Genomic DNA, 20,511 nt, shown 5'->3' with positions numbered 1-20,511 from the left:
AAAAAAAGGTCTAGGGGGATGTGTTCTTTGATCACTTGGTCGTGTTTCTCTGAACTACTTGAGATTAAAAATGGAAAAAAAAAAATACACAAGATAAGATAAAAATATAAAAGTGTAGACACAAGTTGCTTGGGAATTTTTGGTCCAGTGTATTGCCTTGTCAAAAACATCAAAAAGTATCCACAAGGGTAAAATTATATCCTATTCAGTTTTTATCTATATTTTTTATTTGTTTTTTGATTTATAATTTATTTTTTATCGTATATAGAAAAATAATAAAAGATAAAAAAGGTAAACTTACTTGGTATATTGTAGACATTACCCGATGGGGTGCGTACAAGACATGAAGGTTCAAGATCTGGATCACGTTCGTATTCACTTGCTGCGTGACTTCCTGGTATACGTCCGTTCAATCTGCTCATTGTAGGATTACGAGGTGGCACATCAGGTGGTCCCCTGGGTGCCGTGTTGTCCAGTAAACACCCTAAAAAAATATTAATAAATTCATCATTAATATTTATTGAAATATAATATACTTAAATTCATTAATTTATTATTAAATTTATATTTAAATACAAGCTCACATAAAAAAGAGTAAAATTAATTTTTTCAAGTACCAAGAAAAAGTAATTTTATAACGTCAAGTTTAAGATAAATAAATAGAAAAAAAAACAAGTATAATAATAGTGCTCTTTGAAGTTTGAGGGACTGTGAAATTTAAAAAATAAAAAATAAAAAAAAAATAGGAATAGTCCAATGTCTCGAGTACCACTCCGAAGGGTATTCTCAGAGACTTGAAGGAATACACTCTAGGGCATTGTGTTGTATATTGTATCGAAGACAAACTACAGACGTGGAGAGAAACCAGAAGCAAATAATATTTCCTATGCTTGTTTTTTTTTTTTTTTTCCCAAGTATCTATTGGTCAATGTTAAATTTTTTTTTTTACGTAATTTTATTTCTTTTTTTTACTTTGTATTCAGTAAAGCCACAGGACACTTATATATTTTTTTTTTTTCGATAAAAAACAATTACATAATAAGAAAAGAAGATGATAAAAGTAAAAACAACATGGTTCCCAGTCGTATTGATTTCAAAAAAAAAAAGAAAAAAAATTATTAAAACTTGTAGAAAATATTTTTCTGCTTCAATCGATAAAACGCTTCTACTGCTCTTTTATGTTTTATATATTTTCCTTTTTTTTTTTTTTTCGTTCAATCGGGTCTAGCCAACCCCTGGCCAAATGCACTTACGTATATAGCCTTATTTTTTTTATTGTATTTTTTTTTTTCTTTATCTCTTTTTACGATCCAAAGTTTTCCGACAAGTTTCGGCATTCGGATAACCTAACCGTCTCCCTGTACGTACGTTTTTCTACTTAGACATAAAAAAAAAAAAAGGAAAAATATCGTGAAAAAGTCTTGAAACAAGTATCACGTATTTGGAATGCATCAAATTCGAATCGTTTGATGGGGGATACTATTCAAAGAGGGCTAGAATATTTTACGATAAGCTATGAAACAGATTCTCGCTTAGATAGCAAAACTTTTTATTTTTTTATTTTTATTTGAGCTTAAATAAGTAGGTGCAATATATATTTAATTTCACGCAATGGAATGTGACATTATATAGACTCTCATAATAACTGGATAAAATATAAAAAATGACAATGATTTGTACATAAAAATGACCTTGAATGTGGAACGAAATATAGTAAATCTCATTCATCATGAAATTCAATTTTCATTCATGACTTTAAATAGGTGGAAAAAAGAGGAGAGTGAAAAATCATAAATATCAATCGTAAAAGCCGGGTGTAAGTTGGTGATCGTTATTCTTGTTAATAGGTCGGGGTTGATACATTTTATTTGTTAAGAATGTCCGTTCAAGAGTGTCCTCTAATGTTCCTTAAAAAAAAAAAAGGAACCCTCGATAGATGAGGGAGAAAGAAATACACTAACTGGAACATACCATGAAAGAGCAAACTTAAAGAAAAAAAAATACAATAGAAAACGAGGATCGTCAGTATTCTTTTTTGCTTGTTGAATTATTATCGCCTGGTTGAGCATCGTTACACGAAAGAAGAACGCGTTCCATGTCTTTTTTATTTTTATAATATATATATTTTTTTTTTTTGGCTTTCTTTTCGTAGTCTTGTTGTCGCACCCGGCCACGTAATGGATGCACACACCCATTCATAACGTGGAACGCACGTCAAAGAAAAAAATTATGATGAAAAAAATAAAAAATGAATAAGATGCGACAAGAAGGAAAAATGTGTACAAGACAATGATGCTGAAGAGACTCGAACCAAGGGCCCATAGCTAATAGAATTTATTTGAATTTTGTGTACCCTTCAAATGAGGGAATAAAAAAAAATATAAGAGGGCGGATTTCATTGTAAAACCTCATCTCTTGAGTTTAACTTTTTGTACTTATGTGGACGATGAGGACGAGGACGATGAAGCACGCGAACCGAATCAAGAGACTATAAAACCATGCGGTATGTTTTAAAGAAGAAATATTTTATTTATCTATTTGTCAATGAAGAAAAATTCCACGGTGAGTGTATATACATTCATTTTATTATATTCACAATGACAATTGGACATACAACACACATGTCTTTGATATAACAAATTTGTAAAGTCAAGTTGTTGGCTTTTGTGTTTTCAGAATATAACTCAACATATACTTTAAGTGAATAATGTTTGGAACAAATTTTTATTGAATTTTTTTAAATTTATTTTTCAAGTTTATATGCATAGAAAACTTGAATTTATATATGTACTTTTTAAGTTATCAATTTGTTTTTTTATTTGATTTTTAAATAATTTTTTTCTTAAATTTTAAATCGATATTATCTTGAAAGAGAATTCTTAAATTTTGCTCGTTAAATTTAACCCCTCAAATAACAGTGAATTAATAATTCACTGAAACTCAACGTTCGAAAGTCATTAACCCTCTCTCTGTTTCAAAGTGTCGAGGGTTGAAATCGCATTGCGTAAATTTTTATTTTTTTTTTTTATTCTCTTTGTTTTTTTTTCTGTTTTTTGCCTCGTTCTATAACCGTCTCGTTAAGAAATTTTCGTTGAGTGGGAAGGTAGGTGGATGCTTGAGGACATTTTCTAGGGACTATATCAGAGAAAAAAAATAAATAAAATATAATAAAATAATATGAATGGGGTCGAGGTTTTTAAAAAGGGATAAAAGAGCGAAATTTTTTTAATTGGAAGTCGACGTTAAACTCTTGAAAGTTAAAAAAAAAAAAATATAGGGCTTTACTTTCTTTGATTTGACACTTGACAATTGATTATACACATATATAAATTTGTTTTTTTTTTTAATATTAAAAAAAAATAATAATTATAATTTATTAATTTAACTAATTTTTTTTTGTAAATATTTATAAACAATTGTAAGATGCAGTGAAACAACTGTGGGAATGGTATTTTCGCCCACCAACAATGTCGTTGTAAAAGCGTATATATTTTTTTATTTTTTGCATCTTTTATTATCCGGTATTTGCAAAGCAAGCAAAATACAAAACGGTTTTTACACCTACGCAAAAAATAAAAAAAATATATTTACACATAAGTAGTCTTTACATTACGTCAACGCTTTCGCAACAGAAATTAAATTATCTTTGAAAAAAATAATTTAATAAAATTATACAAATCAAAAAATATACTAATCCACGTGGGAGGGTATTACTCTTGTCTTTCTGGACTCTAATAAAAGTGTTAATTAAATGAAATATCTAATGTCCATCACAATTCATAAAAAATAGTTGAAAAAAAAAAAAAAAAGTACCAAGAAAAAATAAAAAACTGTCAGATGTAATGTCCGATTAAAAACGTGGGAGGGTGTTACAAGAATTGAATGAAACTTTGGAATTTAAGTTAATAAAAATACGTGAAAATTTTAACATTAATGTCAGTTATTAACCACCGATACAAATCTCAATTTATTTATTGACATTTTTTTTTTTTCTCATATTAAAAAATAAAACATAATTTAACTCTAAAATAAAAACAAACTTTCAATTAAATTTTTGTCATATTTATATTTTATATAAACCCACCAAGAAGAACATAATAATTTAGTCGCGTGGTCAAAGATTTTTATCAGATTTTAGAAAATTTTTATGATCAAAATAAAATATATATTTTATACAAAAATATACAGTTAAATAAAAACCCCATCATCAAAATAAACAAGTAAAAATAAAATTTATATTCTCCATATATATATAATTTCTTTTTAATAAAAAAAATATTATCATTTTTTTTTTATATATATTTTCAAGTCGATTATTAATTGTCCAACTCATCCATCAGTTACAATTGGTATCCCACGAGTAATCCCTCGTTAATACCAAGATTAACTTTTCCGAGTATTGCGCAGTATAGTCACTTTGAGAAGTTGTATTATTTTCTAGAAGAAAATAAAAATGGAGAAATAAAATAGAGAAATGGTACATCTAAAGGCCAAAATAAATCCGTTGAGCTTGCTAAGATCGATGAACGTATATATAAATGAAATAAAAAAAAAAAAAAATAGATAAAAAAGAAATAAAGTTGATAGGGTGGCTGGAAGCTAGCGACATCATCGGCAACTGATGAAAGCTTCACTATAAAAATAAAAGAAGAAAAAAAAAAGGAAAAATATATATATAAAGAGAAAAGTAGATAGACGTGCATTTGGCAGGTCGTGGATATTGGAAGGAGAGACCCCGGGACTTCTGAACGAGCATTTCGTCGTTTAAGGGGCTCGCCCTTTCCGTTGAGGGTGTGTATAACCCTCCTCTTCCTTCCGACAACCCCCTTCATCTAACTCACATATATATATACATTTTCATCTTGTATAACTCTCGGCACGATTTTCCCAGCAATTAGATACTGTCCCAACCCGGCGCGCAGAGACATACCCAATCGATAATAACGCACGTGCCTTTAATGAGAAACGTAGCAACCGTCAAATGATGTAACGATCAAAATATATATATATATATTTATTTAACAAAATTTTAATACTATAAAAAGAATAAAAAATAATTTACTTTATATCACTCAATTTATTATAAAGAAAAAAGTTTATTTATTTTTATAGAAATAAACACTTGAATATTTTATTATTTTCACATTTTCTTATCAATTTTTATGACACCCTAAGGTATATTTGAAAATATACCACTATCATTTATTCTATTATCACAATTGTCCCAAAAAAACACTGTAGAAAATAGATAAATAAATGAAAACGGAAATAAAACACATGTCCTAAAAAAATATTAGCTATGTTTTTGTTTTTTTACAATAAAAAAAAATTATTATTACTATTTTTTTTTTTTGTTTGATAGCAAGAATAGGAATTTATATATAAAAACTAAGTTTTATTTAAGAATAAATAGTTTAAGATGCAGACACAACAGGTGTAGATATTTGGTTATAAAATAAACAACACAAGGGAAATGGATAGTCAAGATAGATATTTAATGTTAGACTTGAGAAATGCCTGAGAAAACACGTAGCACATATCCGGAAACTTTAAAAAGATCCCCTTTATATATATTCAAAACTGTTTCACACACATACACACACTCATTATATACATGACACTTAATGATATTATACGCATAGAGAGTGGTGTTTATTTTATTTTTAAATTATTTTTCAGAGTCCAGGCAAAAAGGATCTGTGAGATTTATCCGAGCGTTGAATTATAAAAAATATAAATTTGACCCTAATTTTTACATGTTTTTAAAAATCAACCGTGACACCCCATCCGAAAAAAAATAAAATATATTATTTTTATATTATATATATTATAAAAATAACGCTCCAATATAATTTTCGATAAATTTTTTTTTTTTTTATTATTCGTAGAGCTTGGACTTTCGTGCACACGCGATGCGTTTTTTAAAAAAAAATTTATTATGTTAATATTTGGCTGCTGGCGTTTGAATATTTTAAAAAATTGTTTTTTTTTTTTTTTTGTTAGCAGAAATAAGAGAAAGAGAATGTGTTTGACAAAATGCCTACCAAAAGGAAGCCACAATTCTTCACTCGAAGATAAAAAAAATTTCAATAAAATAAATATATAAAAAATAGATAAATATAACGACGCACTTATAAACTCAATCACCTTAATCCAACCACTTTTTTTTTTTATTTATTTTTTTGTATAAAATTTATGTTTAATCCTCGAGGAAAATAATAATAATGAAAAAACAAAATAAAAAAATCACTTTGATAAACACTTGATGAATTAATGGATTTTTAAAATCAGATGTCAGTGAACTTGATTGAATATTTATTAATTTTTTTTTTGATTGAATTTAATTTTTTTGACGTGAAGACTAACCTCGTCCACCAGTGTGGCAATATGAGTATTCGTTGTAATCCATACAGGGTCTTTTAAGTAATCCTTCATCAGGCACAAGATCAAGTAATGCCGTTGGATCACACATATCTCCAACTCTATCCCTATTCATGCCCAACATCAGGACATCAAGATCATCAACATCATCAAATTGATGACATAATCCAAATGACAATCTCCTTAAATCCGCAATTTTCACTTTTTTTTTATTCAAATTAATTCTCAACAACTATTTTAAAGTAATCTCAATTGAATTATTCAACTTTTGATTTATTTCACAAAAGAAGACAGTAATTATATTTCAAAAAATCTTAATTCAATGAAGATATCTGTCACCGCACAAAACACAACAACAAACTTTTTGGAGTAAATCAATTTTTACTCAAAAATATAAGAAAAACTAAAATCACAGTATTTTTCTTTTTTATTATCCTTTATACAAGGGTTAAAATTAAATTATGATTTCTTTTTTTTTAAATTTCCTTTTTTTAATAATATAAATGTGCACTTGCACAAAGTGAACCAGCACTTAATCACAGAATGAACAAGTAGAAAAAAAAAAAGAGTAAATATAACAAGCTCTTTTAATTAACGAAGTAAAAAAAAATTGTATATATATTTTTATTTGACATATATTTCTATCTTTAATATTGAAGAAAGAAAGAGGAAAAAAAAAAATTAAATATATTTTATTTTCTATATAAAAGTTAGTGTAGAACCGCACGCTTGCGCGAACGAAGGAGAACTGATGATTCCACTAGAGTCTGGTTGCGTTTGTACATGAGAAGGGTGGTGGAGGGTTGATGGCTGTTAGGTAACATTGGTGGGGATAAATATTGCAGCAGGCGCAGATGAAAGATGAGAAAGAAAATTGTATTCAGTATTTGTGCAAGTGAAATGAAAGTATGGGAAAAAATAAAGGCGCGCGCGACGATTGACGGTATAGGAAAATTATAGAGAGGGGATATTTTGTAGGGAGAGATGAGATGAGATGAGATGCTGGCTCCAGAGAAGGGGATATTGTATGTATGTATTCAGACAACAGCCGGTCCTCGAGAATCTCCAGGCACCCACAACTCTCATGATGATGATGATGCTGCTGCTGCTGCTGTGAATTTCATCGTTATTCTCTCATACACCCATCACACAAAATCATTCCCTCCTAACTTTTCTCTATCTAAATTTATTTCTCCTTTATTTTCACGCTTTACTTACCAAGCCCTTTTATTTTACTTTTTTCTATTTTCTTGTCTTTTACCAAAATCATGAAGAATTTAAATAAAATCAAGAACACAATTGATGCCTCTTATAATTTGACTTTTTTTTTTTTTAAATAAATTAATATATCTTTAAATATTAATTAAAACTTTTTAATTTTAATGACACGAACCAAAAAACAAACAAACACGTTGATCATTTAAAATTCTGATCTTGTCCTTGAATTCTCAGGATGCAGGTGCCACATATACTCCAAAAATAAAAGCGACAACTTTTTCATTTTTTATTATTCATCAAACGCGATCTATAATCAAGTCTGCTATTGCAAAGTCAATCTCAATACAAAAAAAAATACAATAATAATAAATAAATAAATTATACCATCAGAATTTCGTATATATAGTTTAAATGAAAAAAAAAAAAAGAAATAATATGTTCATTTAAACTTGCACGAATGAACGTTTCAGTTTACGATATATCTCATATTATAACAATGATAATAATAGTAATAATGATAATGATAATGATGATAATGGTCAAAAGGAGAATGAGTATGATGGGTTATATTATCGCGCCACAAATGCTCGTCCTCTCTCACCACGGCGTGAGCTCGTTACATCTGCATACGCGCGTGGAATGATAGCACTGTAAATTGCGAAACCCTCGGGCGATGGCCCTTCCGTTCATGCATTTCATATATACATATACGTATATAAACATCAAGTGAGAGAAAATTAAACAAAGAGCAAATTAAAAAGAGACAAAATGAGTGAGTGAACCAGCCGCAAGTTATATATAACTATTATATATATATATTAACAACATGCATATACTATTTCGTGCACAAGTTGTTTTAATGCAGACTTATTTTAATACACCTACATATTATAAATATACTGAATGTGTACTGTATATAACCCTAAACGAAAATCTACATTGTGTTCGCGCCTCTGGCCGCCGGAAGACTCAAGACAAGGGAAAAGAAAAGGGGCTGAAGGATTGCTATAACACGCTTGAGAATAATTCTGAACGGTCTGTTGTTATTTTTTATTTTTATTTATATATGTGTGTATTTTTTTTTTGCACCCTGTGGTCATATACCTCAAGTATATTATTCTGTAAACTGCTGGCACACGCGGTAATCCTCAAGAAATTTTTGTAAAATATTTTCTTTGGATTTGTCAAAATATAGCACATTTGAAAAATAGAATAAAATTAAATGATAATCCTATAATCGTTTATTTCGAATAATAGAAAATATCCTTTTTTTTTTCCTTTTTGAATATGATTGTTGATGGGTTTGAGTGGACAGTTTAACTGGAGCGAGATAAAATAATAATAGCAGAAAAATAAAAAAAAAAAGAGATTAGTCAAGGATTTTTGAATTTAGGGTTAGATGGTTTTTAAATTATTGACTGAAAATAAAGGATCCTTTTTGAATTTTTTCAGAATTTCAGGGATATCTCATTGGGATATCTTTTTTTTTTTTTTTTTACATCGTGAGAGAAAGAGAGTGCTAACTTTGTTAAAAGAGGAGTATATATCTTTAAGAGCATGAATGCCGGCCATCTGGCAAGTTGAATCCTGATCAACCGTTTTATTTTATATATTTTTTTGGTCGTCACAAAGTAATCTGTTCTTCGTTTCAATAATAATCTTCGAGACCTATATATACCACCTACGTTATACACAAGCCAGAAGTGTATTCATAGATGAAAAAAAAAAATAAAAAAATATAACAAATTTAAGAGATACATGAATGTAAAATAGTAATAGGTATTAAATATACACGATGGCTTAGTTTCGGTATTCTTTTGTCAAAAAATTTTGGCGCCGAAATTCAGACGTCTTTCTGTTTGTCATATGCCGGTTTTCTAATGCTCTATATAATTTTTTTTTTTCTTCTATTTTTTCCATATACCGATGACAAACTTGCAAATCCGCATCTTTAAGAGACACCCTAGAAAATCCCCGGGGGATTATATATCTATTCTTTCGTGACGTAAGGTAAGTAACAAAAAAGAAACGACAAGACCTGGTGACAGTATATTTTTTTTCCCAGTTCTTTTTAATATCCACCAGCTCCCCATTATTTTTCAGTCTTGGGGCCCTCAAAATTACCAAACTTGGGTCATGTAACTATCCTTTATAACCCTTCTTTTTATTTTTCTTTCAACTGAACGAGGACAATAGCCGTGTTTGTGACGTTTTTTTTTGTGGACTGAAGACCCTCATGAGACCAAAAGACAGCGGAAATGAGCTGTGGATGTACCTCAAAAGGCTGTTTATATATATACAATTTTTTTGTTTACTTTGAAAAAATATTATTATATGAAAATGATAGAAATATTTATTTTTTTGTCAAATAAAAAATGCGTGTTATATTTTCTCGAATGTATTTTCTTTAAATTTAAGAAAGGTGTGGTAGATGATGATACGATTGTATGCAGTCTGAATTTCTTTATACAGAGTAAAGTGTATTCAAGAATTTTGGAATGTGTTAGCTACGTAGTACTACTTCTTAGTAGTTTTCGTTGGTTTGTGTGTTATCTGAAGAGCTCCACAGACAAGTTCCGGTGAGTGCAATAGAGAAGAACCAAGTACATATATATTTTGTTGCAATGGCACCAACCTCGGGGGTCCAAAAACCACACAAAATGGCCATCTACTACTAAACTTCACCACCACCCATATCATCTTGCTGAAATACGATAACTATCCTTTAAAATTCTCGATATTTAAATTAAAAAAAAAATACAGTTTAATACATGATAATTCAACTAAAAAAAGGATTATTATTTTGGGATAATGAAATTTTTCTCTATTGTAATAGTATACTATAAAATTCATTTGTGATTTTGACGTTAATCTGACAGCTACATGACATCTTGAAATAAATCATATATATTTGATGAAGAATTGTAATATTTTAGAGAATATTAACTTAGCATAAAATTCAAAGATGAAAATTCAATTGAATATTGGAGCTACATGATCCTAATATTTGGCTTGGTATATCATATGGCTCAGCAATATTTTCCATTGCCAAAAATTATGATGAAGTATGCTATAGCATAGGTATATAAAATTGAGTAAATTGCATTTCCTTATCAATTTTCAATTCATAATAAAAAAAAAATATATATAGCTCGAAAAAAATGAATAAAACTATCTCCAAGTGAAATTTAAAATACAAATCGATATTTACAATAATAAAATAAGAATATAAAAAATAAATCAGGTCAAATGTAGATGGATTTTAAATTGAAGTTGAAGTGAATCAGATGGTTGTGTTGCCTTAGGTGCCTCTGGGAGATTTAAAAAATTTTTGTTGCATAAAAAAAAAAAAAAAAAGAGTGAGTAAGAATGAGATTGAAGATGAGACAGACCACCAACGACTCGATTGGAATTTGTTACTTCCAAAAATCTATCGGATACTTTGAGAATTGGTAACCAAATCCCAGTCAACCAACAAATTTTCTTTTTTTTTTTTTATTTTAAATAAAATATTTAAAAGCAAGCTTTATATTACCGAGTATATATGGAATATATTAAACGTGTGTGATGTTAGTCTGATTATACATCAGAATTCCCTGTGGAATTTTTGGACACTTTTAGAGTTCCATATTACTTCACATTGAATGCCAACCTTGACCATTGACCATATCTACTTGTCGAGAGAAATCGTTATTCTTCTAAAACCTCACCACCACCACCTCTTTCCACTTGAATTTTTATGTCATTGTCTTTTGATTTTTTATCCCTTTTTTTTTATATATATTTCTTTCTTTCACTCTTTCACTGTGTTATTCTTTTATTCTGACTTTTTATATACATCGTATTTCCGTATAATCAACGATCCCGTGAAAACAAAGGGCTGAAATAAATCCCTGAGGAACTTTGTCGCGCGACTATACGTACTTTTACGGCACACCAGAGTGAGATGCTAATCTTTTTCTTCCTGACTGGAACTTTATACAATATATGTTTGTTTGTTTTTATATGTATGTGTATACCCCCATAGTTTTATGTGTGTCCATGAGGTCATACATCTTATCCTTTTCCTCATTTTACCCTTTATACTATCTTTTTTATTTTTCATGATATTTTTTTTATTTTATTTTTTACGCGCATACTTGAAATATTTCCGACTGTATGTATATTTAACAAATCTGCTGAAACAAGTCTTTTGAAATTCTTTTTTTTTACTTGAATTTTAAACTGTCATTCGTCATTTAAATTACATTTTTTTTTCTTTATAGAATAAGTGAATTAAATATTTTTTTTTTTTTATTTCGAAATTTTTTAAACTACTCATATGTAGGGACACGTTTGAGTAAAATGAACAGATATTATATGCGTACAAAAAAATTTTTTTTTTTAGCACGTGAGACATGTGGTGAGGGTGGAATTATAGTATACCTAAAAATATAACAGTTTTAAAAAAATTCATATATAAATGAAAAAAATAAAAAAAAAATTTCCTTTGATTTTTTGCTATAAAAAAGTTTATATATATTTTTTTCAACTTTTTGTTGACCTAAATCATTTTTAAAAAAAATTTTTTTATCTACATAAATATTGATAATATTTTTTATTCCATCAACACACATTTTTATATTTCAATTTTTTTTTATTATACGCAAATATACTTTGAAATATTATTTTTATATTTTCATTGATGTTATTGTAATTTGCTTGAGGGTTAATTGAAATATTGTTATTTATATATCATAAAACTGTCGATATTATTGCCTCAAAATTTTACACAAAATTAATTTGTGTTTGTAGGTTTGTGTAACACAAAGAAATATTTAATCAAATAAACATCAAAATAAAACAACCAATTAAAAATAATAAATTAAAAATCATTTGTTTATTTTTAAATGATATATAATAATAAAAATAATAATATGACTGGATGAATATGTCAACTTAACAAAACCACAAATGGTAAAATGTCCATTTGGTTGATAATCAGTTAGAGCCTCGAAGGCTTGCGCCAAGGGACCATGCATCAAATATAAAGTCGCATGTGATGTAGATTCATCGTCGGCAGTCGGCACAAGCCTTTCAACTCGACATTTGTATACTATATATTCCCCTGGCCCACCCCTGATTATCTCTAATACTTGCAATACACACCATCAAATACGCAGTCTCTTCAAAATAAAATAATAATAAAATTTATAAAAAAATGTTTCCATCATTAAATGATCCAATTTACTTTGCCATTCAACATACGGCATGCTGAGTATTGTTGTAAAATGAGAAATAAAAAAAATTACTACAACCCTTGGTGGATAAAAAAAATAAAATTTTTAATAATAAAAAGAAGAAGCAAAAGAAGAAGAAATAAAGAGGAGGCCCTGCGACGCCTTTTTCCGGAGGGGTGACATATGAAGAATATATGTATGTAAAAATAAAAATAAAAGAAAGGGTTTTTGGAAGAGGTGGAGGGGTTGTAAATTTTAAAGGGGGGTCCCAAATTACTATCCTGCCACTCAAATTGGCCTGACAACGAACAATCACTCCTATTACCTCGCATTTGTCGACACGGCGCTTGTCGTTCGTTCCACATTTATTTTTATATCTCGTGTTACAACTTTTTAATATATATACACCAAAAATACACACACTCAAATATTATAAACCAATGAAATTTTAAGCTCTTCAAAGGGTTATTTATATATACACTAATGTATAAGCAAAAAAAAAAAAAAATTAGGGATGGTCTTGGGTTTTTTTTTATTTAATTTTTATTTTGAATTTTTTTGTCTGCTCGATCATCACCTGCTTCATTCAAATTTTTACCTTACTCCTCCTGACACATATATTTCCAGATGTGAACTTTTATATTATCAAGGGAAAAAAAAACATAAGAAATGAAAAAGAAAAGGGTTTTTATAGATCAACTTCTAATGCGTATAATATTTGAAAATTTATTATTTATGAGTTTTTAAAATGGTATAGGCATCTGGTAGTAAGTGTTAGAAACACTTATCAAGTGATAATGATCATTGATATATATTTTTAAATATTTTTTTTTTCCTCACTTGTCTATTTTCATAATGATTTTTTTTGTTTTAAAAAAGTTATCTTAGGGTTAAATGAAAGTAAAAGTATGCTACTGTCAGTTATGTCAATTTGAAAAAAATTTAAGTATTTTTTTTTTGTTAAATTTGTAGGAGGGCTGTGCTTTTTCTCGGTCTGATTCATCTGTAGAAACGTTTTTGACAGACTGAAGAATAAAAAAATAAAAAAAAAGTATCTAATCGAGTGGCAAGTTTCGAGATATCGAGGGGTTATAAGGCAACATTGGAATAACGGTTGGACAAACAAAATCAACTTTGACAGGCAGAAAGAAAAATAAAATAAAGAAAAATGAATCGATCGGCGCCAAAATATATATCTATATAGGAAAAGGGATGCTTTGGATATATATCTATGTGTTGTGCCAGAAGGATCTTATCGTTGATGGAAAAGGAGGTCAGGCTTTACGGAAACCCTGACAGGCTTCCGGCTCGCTCTTCTATATATCTTTGCTATATCTATTTCTCTCTGTACAACTAACGTCTCCAAACTTGAACCAACCAACAAACTGAATATAATGCCAAGAAGAAAATGGTTATGCAAATGTATAGACACAACGACTGACCAACTCTATATCACAGTTATATACACTGTGATAACTTGTAACTCGAGATATGACTATATCTTGAAATATCTCAGTTTACCAACATATTTTTGGTATAATATTTAAAGTTTAAAAAAGTTTTTCTTTAATTTAAAAAAATATATATATAATGCTTTGATGTTTTTTTTATATTTATAAAATTCAGGAAATACATATTGAATTTCTACAATTAGTCAGCTTTTTTTTTGAAGCATTTTTTTTATTTTTAAAATACTCCTTCAATGTGAAATTAATTGACCTTTTTTTTACAGACAATTTAATTTTGGTATAAAAGAGTTTTAAGAAAAAAAAAATAATTGTTCAGTTGCAATTACTATGTATTTGAAGGGCGTAAGTGATATCTGAGTTACGAGAGTAGACAGGTTAAAACCGGAATGCTTTTATAGAAACATGGCTCGCCACTATGCCACTCTAATTATCGACCTCAGAGAATCCCGGGACCTCGTAACATCAAGGCGCAAACTGTCGGTTGAAATCAAGACTATATATACTAGTTTTAGTATACATATTGTCTTGATGCTGCTGTTGTTGTTCTTGTTGTTGTTGTTGTTGTTGCTGTTTATATATGTGTATATACTTTACAATAAACGACATGCTTGATTTTCCAAACTGATATGTCCTCTCAGGCTTAACAAAGGGACACTGATTTTCCCGACAGTATATATTTTGATGTCACGACGAATGAACTTCCTGGTAGGTCCAAGAAATAAAAAATACCAACAAAAAGAACCGAAATGATAAATTAAAAATAAAATAAAACATCTGACACTTAAAGCTACAAGAAAATCTTTGGGTATTTCTTTCAAGTACTACTACATTTTTCTTTTTTCTTTTTTTTTTTTACTCTTGGTGGTCTAAAATTATATTTTATTTTTCCAATGACCTATCAATTTTTTTAAAAATTCTATTCAACCCTTATGAGTTTTTTTTATTTTTTTCAATTGTCTATATATAATTTTATAGGATTCTTTATTTTTTCCTGAAATTTTTATTTTTCTTTCAATGATACTTGAGATTTTTCAACTTTTTCGAAAAATATAAGTGGTTTTATAATTTTTTTTCATAGTTTTTTAAGGGTTCAATATATATTTTTTTATAATTTTTTTATATATATATGAATTTCTGATGACTCAGTAAAATATAGAATGACAGATTTTCAATAGAAAATAAAGGGACACATAAGGTGACTCGACAAGCACTTGGCACATTATTGGATTCTTATTCTGCTGTCCAGACTTTTTGACCACTCCAAGATAGAAATAAAAAAAAATATATGAAAAAATCTGCGGGCACAGAAGCCCATATTGACCAGACTTTTTTCGACCCTTTTTCATGATAAAAAAGGAAAGCAAAAGGAAAGCAAACGAACAACCTTAGAAAATAATTTTCTCTATATATTTTTGTTATTTAATTAAAAATTATTTTTCACAAAATTTATATTCAATGAAAAAAAAAAAAAAAATATTTAAAAATAAAATAAATCCTTTGGCAAATATTCTAGCTTCGATAATATATATTTCTTGTTCAATAATCTTCAGGCATTATTATTCTTACGATAAAAACTTCAAACGTTTTTAAAAAAAAAAAATTTATAAATAAAATGAAAAAACTTTTGTGCGATAAAAACTGCATTATTATATTTTTTCTCTTTGAAAAAATTCAATTCTCTTATAAATTCAAAGATTTTTTTTTTCTTATTTCGCGTTTATTGTTTTTTTCAATTTTTCTTTTTTTTTTTTTTTTTATATTGAAAAGTCTCTGAGAAGGTTTTGTGTGTGTGTTTTTTTTGTATTTTTTTTTTTGGGAAAATTCAGGATAGATTTCTCTCAACTGATGAGAATCCCTAATTGCTTCGAGACGCTGTCAAGTTTAAAAAGGATATATACACATAGTTGTGTATATGATTAATGGTTTCAAGTCATTTTAATGGAAAGCTTCGTTGACGTTAAATGTAAACTTTTCTTGTGAACCATCAAAATTCCATAAAGGCTACCTGCATCCACTGACAAGCTGAATCTTTTCAAAAGTTTTTTGTCATACTCATGTTTTTTATATTTTATTTATTCAATTTTTTAAACTAATAAAAAAATAATATATTAATATACACAAATTTATAATTAATAAATCATAATTTTCATTATTAATTTTTATATTAGTAAAAATTGAATTTAAATTTTCTAAAATTCATGATATCTAGCTAAGTTTTATATTATTTTTACAACTTAAAGTTATATCTGTTTGCTGCCTGAAAAAACTTTACTTAGTTTAATTTAATTTTAATAAATTCAAACTTGATTAAATAATATATTTAAAATTCAAATTAAACTATTTAATTATTTATAAATTCAACAAACATAAAATATTTAAAATAATAATATTTGTACTTTTAAAAATAGTGGAAATTTGTTTTGATATTTATATTGTTTATTATTAAGGTTTTTTTTCTTAATGGTTACCTTGTTTGTCAAAGCAATATCCGACAATCAAAGTGATCACAACACCGTGAAAATCACATCAAATATCAAGATGCCTTCAGCTGATGCGTATCGCCGGTCGATTCGCGAAGAAGATTTTTATATCCTATATAAAAAATTTTTAATCTCATTCCATGGAATGTATTTTTTTTTAATTAAATTTTTTTTTGTTTTATATAGTATACGACAAAGATTATTATTCATTTACAAAATGATAAATTTATGTGTATTTATATAAAAGATATAAAAAAAATTATTTCAAGTGTTTTATCGAATTTAAACGGTCGTTTCAAATATAACAACTCAATTCTGAGAATGTTCGTTTTTATTTTTATCACTGCTAAATTTCATTCACATGTATATAAATATATAATAATTTTTATTTCCAAAAGTTAAAACCCACACAAAATTTATCTTATCTTGACCACAGCTCGTGCCACTGACGTCTATCCCTACATTTTTTATTATTATTATATTTTTATCAACTACCCAAAAACGATATTTACAATCTATATAAAAATATTATTATTAAAAATAAAAAAACCACGTCATTATATCATACAACCTACACAATGTCAGATAAAAATACTCCTTAAAAAACAACATACAAAATTGATATAAAACTTTGAATGAAAAAAGCTTACCCTTAATTTATTTGATAGTAAATTTCGAAAAAAAAGATAACAATCAGTATATGGGATTTAATTATTAACTTTTAATTTTTAAATTAAAGAATAAATTTAATTTTTACATAATAAACTCACTTCAGACAATGTATATAGATATATATAGTAAAAAATAAATTTTTTTTCTTTTGAAATAAAGAAGAAAGTTGTCGGCAAAATAAAAGAATCCTTGAGTTATCGGATTACACATTTCACCCTCATTTTTTAACACCCTCACTGAGACAAAGTGGTATATTCTGTGGTTCTACTTGGGAAAGTTGGCATGTGCGTATAAAACTCCATGTGTATATATATATTGATCAGTCTGAGAAAGCTTCAAGAGGTTCTTGAATTTTGGAAAATCCGCAAGCAAACCCAGGGTGTTTTCGAGGTCGATATATAGGGTCCTTGAATATAAAGACCACCCCAAGAGCCCAATCCAAATGTGGACAAACACATACGTTTATTAATACACACTCACACACACACAAATACATTTATAAAACTATTGTAACATTGGCATACAGCTCTTATACCTTTCAGTGTCTCATACCCATTTTGTTAAATTCAACAAAACTTTCATTTTCCAACAACGATATATTCAAATATATTAAAACTTGCGAGGGGAAATTTATCTTTTCATTTCATTTTTTCTTTTGATGACATTGTTAAATGTATATTTTATCGATGATAAACCATATCAACCTTGAAATTAAACCATCAATTTTGTTTAAATATTATATATCAAAATAAAAAATTTGAAAAAGTAATAATCATATGATTGATAAAAAATATTTAAAATAAAAAATGGATATTTTGTTAAAAAGTTTTACAATATATTACAAGTAATAATAATAAAAATAAATGTTGATAAATATTTATTGAATTTCGACAACGATAAAAACTGTCGCAACCAAAAGAGAAAAAATAAAAGTAAAAAAAAAGTTAAAACCATAAATTTTTGTAACCCAGGTGAGACGAATATCTGTCGAAAAATATATATAAAAAAAAAAAATGGAAATTGTTGTTAAAATTGAAATAGATTTTATGATTTTCCTTTTATATTTGGAAAAACGTGACGATTAAAAGGAGGTCCATCTGGATCAGGACACACTTCGCATCTGTCGAAAATGGAAAAAAAAAATATAAGAATCACTAGAATATTTCGAGGAATTGTTTAGTGTCACGTTTATATGAAGAATAAAATTCAAAAAAAAAAAAAAAATTATATATTAGATAAAAAGAAAATCTATCGGCACGTGTTACGAATTGTACGGATTTGAGTCAGCAAATTCATCTATTACATGCAGATACATAAAATTTATAAAAAATAAAAAAATTGATTTTGAGAATATTTGAGAGTACTGCAGTGGTTTTATTTAAAAAAAAAAAAAATTATTTACCACCCAGAATGTAAGTAGGAGTAAAGAATAAAAATAGATATATAAATATAAATATATCTTTTATATAAAAAATGAAGTAAAGTTTTTGTGTTGGTTATTGTTCCGAGTGTATTTGCATTTCGAGAGCCAAACAATCCTGACAGGGGGCCCCTCTTGTGAAATGGATAATGGCAGTGCCTACTGGACGCCAGACGCCATTCCCCGCTGGGTGGTCATTTTTATACTTTTTTATATTTTTTTACCATGTGTAGGAACCAACATTTAGACCACCAAAATTCGACTGGATATCATTAGTGCCAGCAGTAATTATACCTATTCAAAATATATTTAACAAACATTTATCTAAACAGTATAATAGCTATTATGAATTTAAAACTCTCACAAAAAAATAAACAACAAATGATATAAAATTATAATAAAATATAAAAACAAAATATAAATTTCTATTATTATAAAAAGTGAGAAAATAAAAAAAACTTGTCTCATATTGAATTGAATGTTAAAATGCAAAAGAAAAAAAAAATTATAATATCTTTGTTTTTTGTTTTAAATAATAATATTTTAAAGTTAAATAAAACAAAAATGAATCGAAGATGATCGAAAGTTGGTATTGGCTTTTCTGTGGCATAATACTGAGTCGACAGTGAGATTGGCTCCTTTGGGATGAAAAAAAGAAAAAAATACATGAAAACCTGGCGAGAAAAACTTTGAAAACTGAGGGAGTGAATTTTTTAAGGGGAAAGAAATTCAAAACTTTAGTAACTGGGTAAAAGGAAATTTGAATCCCGTGACGGATAAGTTTAAGGACCGATGCTGAGATAGACATCATTTTTATTTTATCTATTTTAATATTTTTCTTTTGACCTGGTTATTTTTTTGATGCATCAAAACAAGTATTAATTCATCATTTGCTGTATATTTATATATTCAACAATATAACAATTGAACTTTTTATTTTTTATAAAAACTTATTTGTTCTTTGCATAATATTATATTGTAAATATTAAATTATTTAGTAGATACATATAAAAAAATTAAATAAATACACAAAAAATTGAAAAGACAAAATTTACATATTTTCTTGAATATATTTAATTTTATTTCTTTATACTTTTTTATTTTCACGTGTCCAAATTCCCCTCGATATATAATGTAAAGAAAAAAAATTTATTCTAGTTGACCCGAGCTATTACCATCTATTAGGATCATCCATATTTTTTAAAATAACAATACACATCTTTTTTTTTATTTGAAAATAAAAAAAATACATATTTCGAAATGATAACAATGCAGATATTAAATTTTATAAAATATTCATTTGAATATTTTTTTATTTAATATAACCAACAATGTAAATTTTAAAAATAAACAGTTGAGAATTTTAGATATATATAATTGTGAGAGAATTTAGTAAAGTGACTGAACAAATAACTAAAACGTTTTTCTTGTATATAAAAAAAAAAAAACATATATAGATGTAGATGTAGAAGAGCACCACCGAAAAATAAGAGGGTAGTTCACTGCATCCAGGTTGAATAATGCGAAAATGCAGACAATAGAAAAAAAAAAAAAAAAAAAAATGAGAGCGAGAAAAAAAAAAATAAGAGTGAAGGTTTTAAGTATAAGGAAAGCCTCTGGGCTCACCTCTGGATTATTTTTCTCTCTTAAAC

The 20,511-nt window shown here is 27.5% G+C and overlaps 1 protein-coding gene across 9 annotated transcripts in view; it reads right to left on the bottom strand.

Moving 5' to 3' along the window:
* The window catches only part of LOC122855527 (teneurin-m), a 306,365-nt gene that overhangs the window by 15,640 nt on the left and 270,214 nt on the right, over positions 1-20,511 (bottom strand). For 7 of the 9 annotated variants that reach the window (XM_044156957.1, XM_044156960.1, XM_044156959.1 and 4 more), the window contains one exon: positions 302-484. In XM_044156957.1, the coding sequence (XP_044012892.1) occupies positions 302-484 (183 nt within the window). Of the gene's footprint in view, positions 1-301; positions 485-6,366; positions 7,118-20,511 lie in introns of those variants that run through there. The other 2 variants (XM_044156962.1, XM_044156963.1) reach the window with 1 other exon arrangement.

This window comes from Aphidius gifuensis, linkage group LG4 (assembly GCF_014905175.1).
Source record: "Aphidius gifuensis isolate YNYX2018 linkage group LG4, ASM1490517v1, whole genome shotgun sequence".
NCBI lineage: Eukaryota > Metazoa > Arthropoda > Insecta > Hymenoptera > Braconidae > Aphidius > Aphidius gifuensis.
Note: the sequence above shows the minus strand (reverse complement) of the source record. Positions and strands in the feature narration are given on the sequence as shown.